This window comes from Sinohyriopsis cumingii, chromosome 15 (assembly GCF_028554795.1).
Source record: "Sinohyriopsis cumingii isolate HCF-2022 chromosome 15, ASM2855479v2, whole genome shotgun sequence".
Lineage (NCBI taxonomy): Eukaryota > Metazoa > Mollusca > Bivalvia > Unionida > Unionidae > Sinohyriopsis > Sinohyriopsis cumingii.
The window spans coordinates 57,014,658-57,027,333 of NC_142975.1; the positions used below are offsets into that span (position 1 = coordinate 57,014,658).

General features: G+C 33.0%; 1 protein-coding gene across 4 annotated transcripts in view; it reads left to right on the plus strand.

Moving 5' to 3' along the window:
* Positions 1-12,676, plus strand: part of LOC149781850 (uncharacterized) — a 41,872-nt gene that overhangs the window by 13,352 nt on the left and 15,844 nt on the right. For all 4 annotated transcript variants that reach the window (XM_089936044.1, XM_089936042.1, XM_089936045.1 and 1 more), the window contains exon 6: positions 315-481. In XM_089936044.1, the coding sequence (XP_089792170.1) occupies positions 315-481 (167 nt within the window). The remainder of the gene's footprint in view (positions 1-314; positions 482-12,676) is intronic.

The following is a 12,676-nucleotide window of genomic DNA, read 5'->3' on the forward strand; positions in this document are numbered from 1 at the left end:
AAGAAAAAGTTCTTTGCATGAAAATGCAAGAAATTTGTTATTAATAACTGAAAGTAAACACAAATGTAGAGGGTACCAAATATACAGTCTGTACATTAATATTGATCATGCGTATTGAACCCATTCAGATGTGGGAGAAATTATCCACTCATAGGCAAATGTACATACAGCAGATAAACACACAAAGACACAGAAGGACACAACTGAATAAGTAGAATATGGTCTAAATTTTCTTTGCAAAATTTAATTGAAATACATGTATTCATTTATTTTCTATGTTGATTTACTAAATAACATGTTTGTTGAATTTTTAGAACATCAGAGAGCCGAAAGTCTGATGGATATTAGTTCCGATGACAGCAATAGTCCTTTTACTTTTGAAAAGCACAAGCAGAAACTGTACCAAATGTATAGATCTCCAGGCTGTGATTTGTACAGAGAGCAGAGGCTCATGTTCAGTAGCCATGAACAGACCAGCAATGTAAGATTAACCTTTGTTTTCTTTTGTTGTTCATATGTATAATTTCCAATGAAGTTACAACATTAACATTGTACTGAATGAACAATAAAAAACTGAGTTTCAAAGTAGACATGTTACGAAATAAATGTCGCGTGTTTTTGAAAAAAAAGGAATCTTGTTTGGTGGTGTTAGTCTAGTTCCCAAATTGTGGACTACCGATTTGGCAAGTTACTATTAAATACCAGTACAGGAACCAGACTCATCAAGAAGACAAAAAGCAGTGATGTAATACACAGATCTTTCGTGTACACGTGATGGTTGTTCAGACCAGTTGGAACGATCTTTAAAATGTTAGATATTTTGAGAGAAAAAAATGTTATTTAAACAGAATATCAAACAACTTCATTAGAAAAAGTGCATTATTAAAAATTATTATCGACATGATTGTAAAATGAGGATTCAGTCATTAAACATCCCAGTTCCCTAATGCTGTCACCCCCCCCCCCCATGGTTTTTTCCCAAAGTCAAAGTGATTTTTTTTCTCCGATTTGTGGAGGTCCCTTGCTGATTTGCTGATTTAGGACCCCAGTTATTCCCAAAAGACTTCAAACCTCTGCAGCATGTCTGAATACGGAACATGGTTGAAAAACTGTGTTCTTAAGTTTAGTGCATACTTGACCGCTGTAAAGTGAACCAGTAATGCTGTCTGGAATGTCACAAATAAGTAGACTGGATGAGGTAATAATTAATTTGATATCAGTATCATCATCTGCAATCATCAGTGGAGAACGTGTCTGAACACCTTTTCTATTCCCCCACCCCCAGCAACACTTGTCATTGGAACACCTTGTTCTCCAGTAGGAATATTAGCTTTATCATCAATAAAAAGCAGCTCAGAATAATTCCTATGTCTAACAGAAAAGTTGTGGTATAAACTTCATACAGCTGCATAATCACCATCAGCATGATTACTATTGTACTGACATGTTTAACTTTAAATATTTAGTTTAACCTCCCAGTGTATTCTATTGCTGAATGAAAATACCTATTCCTATGGGTAAACCGAGTGTATACTCACTGCTCTGAGGAGCCAAAATGTCAGGACCAACTTGATCTTTACCTGATTAATCAAATCAGAAACAGAAACAGCTGTGACATATTGTTCCATGTCTCCTGTTGTCCACAGCCAGAGTGGCATATTCATTATAAAACTGACCTACAGCTTCCAAAGATTGCCTCAGATTTATGAAGTCTGAGGTCATCATTATTATCCTGCATATCAAAAATAATATCAAGAGATGGGCTTTCAATTAAAACAACAACTTTATTCTATTTTGAGCATCCTTATATACTGCATATGCATAGATGAGGAAGCTGAGGTGAGAAACTGATAAACAGCATAGAAGACAGAAGGTTGCATCTTAGCAACTAATCCAAACCTGACTTGAAGTGCTTTGTCATAGTACAGGTGTGATACTGTGGATTGTTTTTCTTGATTTCTTGAATGGCTTGGGTAGTTTTTGCCAGTCAGGTTCATCACTCTTCCAAACAAACCAGAAACGGTGGAATAAATACAACTCACAATTAAAAGGGAGAGACAATCCACTAATGTAATGGTAGTGATCTTTTCCATTTAGTGGAAAATGTTGTTCATTCAATCAAACAACTTCAGACTCTTGTCTAGAAGCAAGATCATTTACAAGACACTTATTGCAATCAATAATATCACTTGTCTGTATTTGACACTTATAAACTTTACATCTGCAGACTTGCCATCAGAGAAATACTTTGCTGTTTGCATGGAAGAATGTATCTCATTCACATTTGTTAAAAATATTCTCAAGGTCGGTGTCATATACTTTTCAAGATTTCTTTACCAGGTCATGAATGGCTGTGGCCAATAAATTCATTCTTGGTACTTAAAAACTGGTTACATCAGAATTTTGGACATGACCTTTTAATGTTTCCATTTGCAAATGTGGTATTTGTATTTGCATGGGTTGTTGTACTTTTGTGCAAAGTCTGACTTGTCAATGGTATTATCAAGAAGTTTATCTCTTAATAAATCAGGGAGGATCACATACCTTGTGCTCATAGTTGAGAGGTTAGGAAGTATGTAAACTATTGCTGCACTTATTGCATTGTTTCTTCCCAATGGTATTTTCCTGGTCAGCTGCATAATCCATTTTGCGACTGATAAGTAAGTAAATTAGGTAATTTCTCAGTAGCCAGTTTCCCCTAGTTATTTGGGTCTGATCCTATTTTGTCAGATAGCTTAGTTCCAAATGCCTTGGGGCCATTAAGATGTCAAATTTGTTTGATGATTCTCTGATGATTTAATATCTTTTATGTGAACTTGTATAAATAATCCAAACTTTTGCCAGTAAGTTAAGACTCACCTCCACATGGTTTTCATCACAGGTCGTAGATGATTACTGCATGAAGAAAGAAATAATAATCTTTCTGAATCATTATTGTAAACTTAACAACCCCCATCCCCAGCACTGGAGGGACACCTGGCATAGTAGCATTGCATTGCTCATGATGCACATGCATTCTAACAATTGAGAGAAGGTCTGGCCTTCCTCCACTTGTAAAGCACAATTTTGTAAGATGTATTGGTTATACTCTTGTAAACTAACACAAAGGATCTCCCCTTTTCCAGCCATCTTCCTGATTTAACATGTTTAGAATTGAATATTACAAACAACCACCTTCAATGATTGGCAAGCATTTGATTGATTGTGATCTTTTCTTTTTTAATATTAAATTACAAAACTTTTAAAATACAAGCATCAAACTTTCAGAAAATCATGAAAGTTACCTTGTGTGAGTTTTATGGTAGATCACAGCAAAACCTGTTATGTATATTTGATTTAATTATATCTGATTTAATATATATTTATTTCAATTTAATTGTTTGTCAGTTTTAAAAGAATTATTTATTATTACATGATATTAAATGTAAATTTATTCACTAGAGATGATACTTTTATTTGAAAATAATTTGACCTTGACTGTTAGTTTATTAACACCAGGTGTTGAACTAAATCCTGACCTTGTTTCAGAATTTGTAGCAACCTTCGTAAACAAGTTGTTTTATTTTAGAATGATTGGTTGTTTCCAAGGTTATGATGGGACCTTGTCTTTAAGATATAAACAATTTTTTAAATTTTTTTTTCCTTAGAGTAAAAGTTGTTGGTTTTGGTCAGGGTCACACTGAGTAAACTTGATCTGTAACAAGTATTTGCTTCTATAAACTACCAGAAGATGATCTCATGACCCTTGTTTATGTTTTAGAAAACCCATATAACCCATGTTTTGGAGAATTAATCTCAGTAGAAGCTGGGCTGTTAAACTTTTGTATGTTGTGCTGTTATTTCAAATTACATGTACTTGGTTTGGAGTTATTTCAAATTACTTGGATTCAAAAGGATTAATTCCATTATTTTTTCTGGAATATACATGTGCTCATGTAATATTGTGGAACAAGGACAGATTTTTTTTAATGAAAATTTATTCAGCTGGCGAAGAGGAGAATGACAATGTTTCATTTACATCAAATCTAAATGTACATAGTGAGACACTTGACTCTAACTATTCAATGGACACTATTGTGGATGCAAATGTAAATGGATTTTCAGGGTTTGTATGTGACTTTGAAGATACTAATATATATGAACATTTAAATATAGAAATAGGGTGTAAGAATGATAAAAGTAGTGTGGAGACAATCTCAGTGAGTACCCCATTGCATGACGACATACATATAATTGATATGAAACTAAATACAAAAGGTTTTAACATAAGTCACTTAAATGTACAAGGTGTAGTGGGAAAAATAGACCAGATTAAGTTAATATTGTCTTCCAAGGAAAATAATGTACATGTTTTAGGACTCAGTGAAACCAAATTAAATGTTAACCACAATGATGATCCATTTCACTGTCCAGGCTACAATAAACCATTACATAGGGACAGAGATACAGCAAGGGGGTGTCTTGTATACATTAGAGAAGATGTAAATGTAGAAAGGCGACTTGACTTGGAGTCACATGAAATTGAGAGTAGCTGGGTGGAAATTTTTCAAAATAATGCAGAATCATTACTAGTTGGTTTCATTTATAGGCCACCTTCCTTCAAAGCAATTTGGAATGATAAGTTCTTGAAACAAATGGAAATGGTTCTAGCATAGGAGAAAGAAACATATATACTCGGAGATATAAATAAGGACCTCAGTACTCAAATAAGGTACAACTGGATGGAATTTATCAAATCATTAGGCCTAGACCAGCTGGTAAATGAGCCCACAAGGGTAACAGAAAAATCGAGCACTCTTATTGATCACATTTATACCAACCTACCAGACAATGTTGGTCTTAGTGACCACTATTCTACTTTTTTGACAAGAAAGGTTAAATGCAAGAAAAATAAGAAAAATACACACAAAATGATCACTTACAGATCGTTCAAATATTTTAATGAAGACCAATTTCTCAATGACCTATATAAAGTTCCATGGAATATGATCCAAAATTTGGATGACATAGATGAAGCTCTGAGTGTGTGGACTGACTTATTCGTGGATGTAGTATCTAAGCATGCACCACTGAAAGTACATCGAGTAAAGACTGAAATTCAACCTAATTGGCTTACTACTGAAATAATAGATGCTATGAAAACATGAGACCAATTCAAGGCTATGGGAAACCATGCACAATATAAAGTATGGAGAAAGAAGATAACAAGTATGATTAAGAAGCTAAAAAAAACTTATTATCAATCATTGCTTGAAAACAAAAAGAGCAACACAAACTCCATTTGGAAATGCTTCAATGAACTCTCTGGAAGAATGCACAAAAAACAAATAAAATTCACTCACTTCTGGTAAATGACACCATAGTAACTGATAACACTGACATTGCAAATGTTTTCAATGATTTTTTCACCAACATTACCACAAAGTTATAAGAACCAGTGATAGAAAACAACTTTAATGAACTGAAAAAGTTCTGCAGCAGCAAAATCTCTAAGGAGGTATGTTTCTCTATCCCACCAGTATCCAAAAACTTTGTTAAAAAATGTCTTGATACCAAGAAAGCTACAGGACTTGATCAGATTGGTCCACAACTCATTAAATCTTCTGACTCTGCTATTGTAGATAGCATAACATTCATAATTAATTTAAGTATTGCAACTTCATCTGTCCCCAAAATATGGAAAACTGCAAAAGTAACTTCTATTCACAAATCTGGTTCTAAGGATGATGCTGATAACTACCGACCAATCTCAATACTACCAAACATGTCAAAATTAATTGAAAAACATGTCCATGACTCATTCATGTCATATTTGACCAAACACTTGCTGTTACACCCTAATCAATCAGGCTTTAGACAGAAACATTCCTCAGTGAGACTGCCTTGATCTCTCCCTAACTGATAAATGGCTTCAAGCATTTGACCAAGGTAGAATAATAGGATCTGTATTTGTAGATTTCAGGAAAGCTTTTGACATGGTGGATCATGAAATCCTTTTGAAGCAAATGAAAATCTACCAGTGTGATGGAAGAACAATTAGATGGTTTATTTCTTACTTAAGTGAGAGAACACAAGATGTTTACGTAAATAATGTTCTGTCTGAACCTGAAACATTTAGATATGGAGTACCACAAGGCTCAGTTCTAGGTCCATTACTATTTATTTTATTTATTAATGACCTACCACTTTTACTAAGAGACTCAATATCATCTTCAGATCTCTATGCAGATGACACAACATTGTTAGACATCCAACACACAAAGCATGAACTCGAAATTTCTTTACAGAATGCCCTAAACAAACTGGAAAACTGGTGCACATGCAATGGCATGGTGGTAAATACGGTAAAACTAAAATATTACATATCTCAACATGGCAAAGAAGGACAAATCTTGATAGTGATGAACTATGTCTGACATGGAAGGATACAAATTTGCAAATGGTTTGTCATGACAGACCACCTGGTTTGGCAGATAATAACCTATTATGGACTAAACATGTCAAACATATCAGTAAAAAAAGTCAATTCAAGTTTATGGCTTCTCAGTAGGATAAGAAATTTTTTCCCTGAAAGGCACAGAAAACTATTTTATAACAGTTACATACAACCCTATTTAGACTACTGTAAATACAGTATGGGGTAATTCAAATGATAAAAACATAGCAAAGCTGACACATCTTCAAAAAAGAGCATTTGGGCTAAATATCAATCCAGAAAGAAAGCAAGGAAAATTTAGCTGTTAGTTTAAGAATATTACCTATTAAAGACTGAATCTGTTTGAGAAAAGCCAAATTAATGTTCAGGATATCTCATAATAGTGCTCCTGAACATTTACAATCACTATTCCAGTATAGGCTACCTGGTAATACTCACCACCTGTGATCTATCCCGTACGAAATTTTCTACATGGATTGGATATATTGGAATCCATACATACTTTTACAGCAATATCCATATGTACATTTTTATTCTATAGTTGAAGCACTCTTATGGATTTTGGTGTATCCATATGGAAAATGTTATGGACTCCGTACGTACTCTGTATGGAAAATCTCATGGAATATGCTAATTAGTCCATGAGATCTGTAGGTTGTCCATATGGAATAAAATTAAAATTCCATATGGAATTTGGCAATAATCCATATGGAATTTCTGAATAATCCATATGGAATTTGGCAATACTCCATATGGAATTTGTGAATAGTCCATATGGAATTGGCAAATATACCATATGGAATTTGTAAATGGTCCATATGGAATTTGGTAATAGTTGATCCCGTACGAATTTTTCTAAGCATACTTAAGGCAGATTTCAGACAGGTTTTTTAAGCGCTTTCTGTCTAAACCATAAAAAAATCTGCTTCAGATTTCTATTATACTGCCTAATGATTCTTAGACATTATTGGGAATCAATGATAAATATTCACCATAATTTTTAAAATGGATCATAAATTTTATTTTGACAGACATTATCAAATAAAATTTAGGTTTTTCTTGTCCTCATTTTCTTTCTTGCATACAAAGCCTAATCCATGATGGCATCACTTAAGTCTTTTTCATTTCACTGAAAAGTCTGGTGAGATTTCACAAATTTTTGATTAAAACTTTTGTGAGATTTCACTAAAATTTTGATCATTATATAGTTTTTTACTGAAGTTTCAGAGGTTTTTCACACATTTCAGAAGGTTTCAGATTAATAATGAATATGAATTAAACAGGACTTTATTAACCAAGGTGATATTAAGTTTGTATGATTTTTTTTTTACAGATGTTATTATATGACATCCAAGGCAAGAGATATGGGAGTTAATAATAATAATGACTTTATTTAGAGAAGGTAACTTAATTAATTACAGAACTTATCTACCTTAAAGCCTTCTATCTGTTATGTACAATATTACAGTATATACAACAAGATGTGAAGAATCTGGCTTGACACTAAATAATTAAGTGATTTTAAAAATCAAAGTATCAAGCCTGGAATATATGCACAGGCATCTGTGAATACATAAACATATATAAAATATTAATCTGCATTGAAAAATTCAACTGTGAAAATAATGAAAAATTATAGAAACGTATCGTTTTGAGACATGAAAAGAAGTAATGCTAGAAGCCTGCCATGTCACTTGTACTGCAACTTGATTTTTGATTAATGTACAAACTATGATGCTGTTGTGGTCTCTTGAATTAGTCCTTGTTTCATAAGCAGCTGTGACAAACGTTTATCATGATATAAGTACTCTTATTTTACACTGAATTCCAACACACCTAGAATATTTTGATAATATACACAATAATGCCGCATGATATTGAATGATGATTCTACATGTGGGCCTAGAAAATTCCGCAAAGATATGATGATCTTTGATAGACATGGGTATTTATCAAGAATTCCCACCAGTGATCTATACGTTGTCCTCCTTAAATTCATCCCGGAAGTTAATCAGTTTTGAGCTATATAACTTCAAAATCATCCTGATTCAATTCCTTGTCCTATTTAGCATGTTAGCCGCTACTGTAGAGCTGTTTATGGCACAAAAAGCAAAATGTTAGTCCTCAGCAGGCGTTCATTTTTCATACAGACTGATGAATTGCGTTCCCATCGACTTTGCATTCAAGCTATTTTCATTGCCGCACATTTTTCAAATGGTTATTCAAACTCATATTCCGCTCGAATTGCAATGTTTAGCATTCCCATCAGTTTCTGTTATGCAATGATTCATTGGGCAAGTACAAAATTTTGACCCATCAGAAAGCTCTTTGCAACGGTCATCCTTTAAATTATAAACGAACAAATACTTATTAGAAAGCCCGTTGCAAAATGGGACCAGATAGAGCATTATTTAAAAAAAAGTTTCAGAGACGATATTAAAAAAAAGGGTTCGTATCGAGGAAAATCAGATTCAGGTCAGGAGAAAAGCAAAATTCTAATTTAAAACAGAAAACAAGAAAACTTGTTTGAGGACAGTTAAATCCAGTTTAAGTTTAAAAAAATACAACAACAACAATAACAAAATTTTATCAAGTAATATAATACAGAAAGATGTGGAAAGAAGTTATTGTTCCGAAAATAAACAATACATTTACAGCTATCAGAAACAGGGAATATAAATCCTGCTGAAAATCATTCAAATTGTGCAAGAAACAAAAATGTCATGTCTTTGTTTTTAAACATCTGTGGAAATAAATTAAAAGAAAACTGACATACATGTGTTTCTTCAAATTTATATGAGTATATATTCATCCTTCCACATCAGCTACAGTGTCTAACATAAACATGTACTCTAACTCCCACCAATATTTCTATTTGAATCAGATAGTTTAGGTTATTAATTCTTCAGAGAGTATTTTCCATGATGCTATTATACATGAGCCTGCTTTCCATATGGAAAAAAGTGCTTATGGATTAAAGTTGCAACTTTATTCCATATGGAATTTTCACCTGCTGTGAAGTCCTTATGGAATTGATATGGAATAAATTGTCTGATTCCATAAGTTTTTCAGTCCATATCTTTTCCATATGGATTCCATAAGTATTCCATATGGAATCCATGAGAAATTTCTGTACGGGATGTCTACCAAACAGTATAAAATTCCCAAACCAAATAAGGAGTTATTTAAAAATAGTTTCCAATACTCTGGGACTCTGCTCTGGAATAGTATTCCAGTTGAGATTAGAAATGCCCACTCCATTTCCTTCTTCCAAACCCAATATATCCAGTGGCTTCAGAGATGCAGCTAAAATAAATAAATTCCTTTGTATGAGGGCCTCAAGGTAGATTAGTTCTTAGCTAACTGTGTTACCCTTTTTAAATAAGGTCATTATTATTATTATTATAGCTATCAGAGACCGGAGTGATAACTCTTATTTCTACAAGGAACTGTAGACTTTAACACTACAGATTGTAGCATACGTCATCATCTTCCATTATGGGTTCTTCATTGGGATTCGAACATGAAATCAGTAGAACATTTTGGTATTAGGACTATTAAAATGTTATTCTAGGATTATTTTTGGATCATTTTTAGATTTGATTCTATAAAACCGTAAGTTCATATTTTTTAAATTTTTACTGAATTTTTCCAGGGAAATAAATTATTGTATATTTTTCAAAGCTTGTTGTTTTCACTTTTTCTTGTGTTACTGTTTATTCGAGCCTAAACAAGTGACATAAGATACCTGAATGCAGAAGTAAAACAAAATAAACACAGAAGTGGCCACATAGAAAACACTGAATTCATGCACATCAAAGGTGTCATTAGATTTGTCAGACTTTTTAGGATTCTCACAGGGTAATATCTGGGATTCAGATTACATGTGTAATTCTAGTCCAAGGTGAGGTACCTGTATTAGACAGTTTTTGATGAAATTCTGTATCAAGCATCCCAACAGAAATGAAATATTTGCCATAAGGCTTCAGCAAAGTTGTGGCACACAGATTAGTTTCCTGGAACTATGTGACAGAAATTTCCTATAGTCTACTTTTGACACATAAACTCTTGTTACCAGAAAATAAAGTGTTTGCCACAGCTGTGCCAAAAAATACTTGTCCCCTTTTGTTTAACATCATGTACCAAAAGTGTACTACAACCAAAACTTGGTGAGAGAAGTCAACCAATGAAATGCCTCAACTGTGCCAGAATGAAATCACACATTAATTTAAGTGCCAGAAATGTGCCAAAAATATTTCATACCTTCATTCAAGTTTATTTTACTGATAAGATTGTCTCTATTTCAGTTTTTGTTGTAGCTAGCTTAGCATCATCTAGTAACTCCACACATCCCAAATAAGAGTCATGGTAGAAATTGATTCTTCATCTTTTTATGGTTATTTATAGTCATTTTATGCATAAACAAGAGTATGACACAAGATACTTCTGTTTTATGACATTTTTGAGCTAGGGATTTGACCATTGTTTGATAAGGTGTGGACTTGGATAAAGTTTCATTAGAATTATCTGTAGGGTATAAAAAGTAACAGTACGGATAAGGAAACAGGCTTCTGACATAGATTGTTCCTTGTTGTGACCCTGATCTTGGGGCCAAGGGTAAGAATGAATACATGATACACTATGAAGGCATAATGTATAAAAGGCTGAAGTTCATTCAAGATATCTTTATTGGTTAAAAAAGTTATACCCATGCATGGATAGGTCACTCACATGACACACTGCTTGGTCATGATACATAACTGGTTAAAATTTCAATAAAACATCTTTAGTAGTGTAAATGTTACACACCAGACAAAAATAAGAATAAAAGTTAACTATTTCCTTGCTTTGACCTTCAGCTCAAGGCAGGGGATGTTGCACTGTGTATATGTGTTATAAAATTGGCAAAATTCTATTAAAATATCTTCATTTTTTAACTCTGGACAAGGATACCAGTCACAGGATTACTTATTCCATGTGTGTGTTCTTGACTTTGTGGCTGGGGGCATGGAGATGGTAAATAACACAAAGTTCTCTCTCTCTCTCTCTCTCATTTCATTATGGGCTGAAAAACAAGCAACTGTTAACAAATGTACAGCTGGACAATGCCATAACATATATAAATCCAACTTTTAAGAAGGGCATATTAAAAGTTTTAAAGGCTTCTAAGGATTAAGTACTCAGTAATCTTGCAGTAGTTTCCTTGATTTCTGTAACATGCAAAGCATATGTGACATGGTAATGTTTGTAATTTTATCTGCTTTCATTGATTTTAATAACTATTAATGGAAAATAATGACATGGATATGTTTAAATTTAACTATCTTGCAAAAATTCTTATCAGGAAAATTCAGTTTAAAAATTAGTGTACTAAGCTCTTTGAATAACAGTAATATGGATACATCAGTAACTAAAATTTGTGAATTTTAATAAAGTTAGTGTATGATTATTTAAAATAAAAAATTTTGATGAAAAAAGGATTATTTTGCAGTACATATATTTGGAACCTTTCCACAGTTGAATGGATAATTTCTTTCAGTTTACAAATATAGTGTCTTGCAGAATAACAAAATTTAACGCTTTTTATGAATAAGTAAAAAAAAAGAGTCATGCCACTTTACTTATGAAAATTAAAATGTAAATTTGTCCTTAACTATTCATTAGGTTACCCCCTACCTCCATATTTACTTTATTTTTTGAAAATTAGGAAAAAATATAAAGAGTGGACTGATAGAGGCTCAAATATCATATTTTATTTAGTTAATTGTTAAGTTGAATCCAACTGAAAACAATATAGACTCAGATCAGCCATGTCATAATGTGCCAGCAGATCATGGTCTGTTTTCTTTGTTCTAATAATTACTCCTAACAAACTGCATAGACATAGATGTACTGGCGCAGTATGTGGCAGAAATCTGGATCTGTGCAGTTAGCAGTTCAATTTATAACTGAGTATATATGGTATTTTATGCACCATACTTGCACTGTTTCTTAGCAGGTTTAGGGGCAGCACATTTGATGGCAATAAAGGAAATTCTGAATTTACAAAGCATAGTTGGGCATGATTGCATCAAAGACCATATTTGGTGACATGGAATGATTCCAGATTCAAAGCTGCATTCTGCACTATTAGCTGACAAATAAATCCTAAATAAAAGTTAAACTGAACATACTGCCATCCATTGCCATACAAAGTTGTGAACATCATACAGTTAGAATAATCATATTTTATTTGTTGTA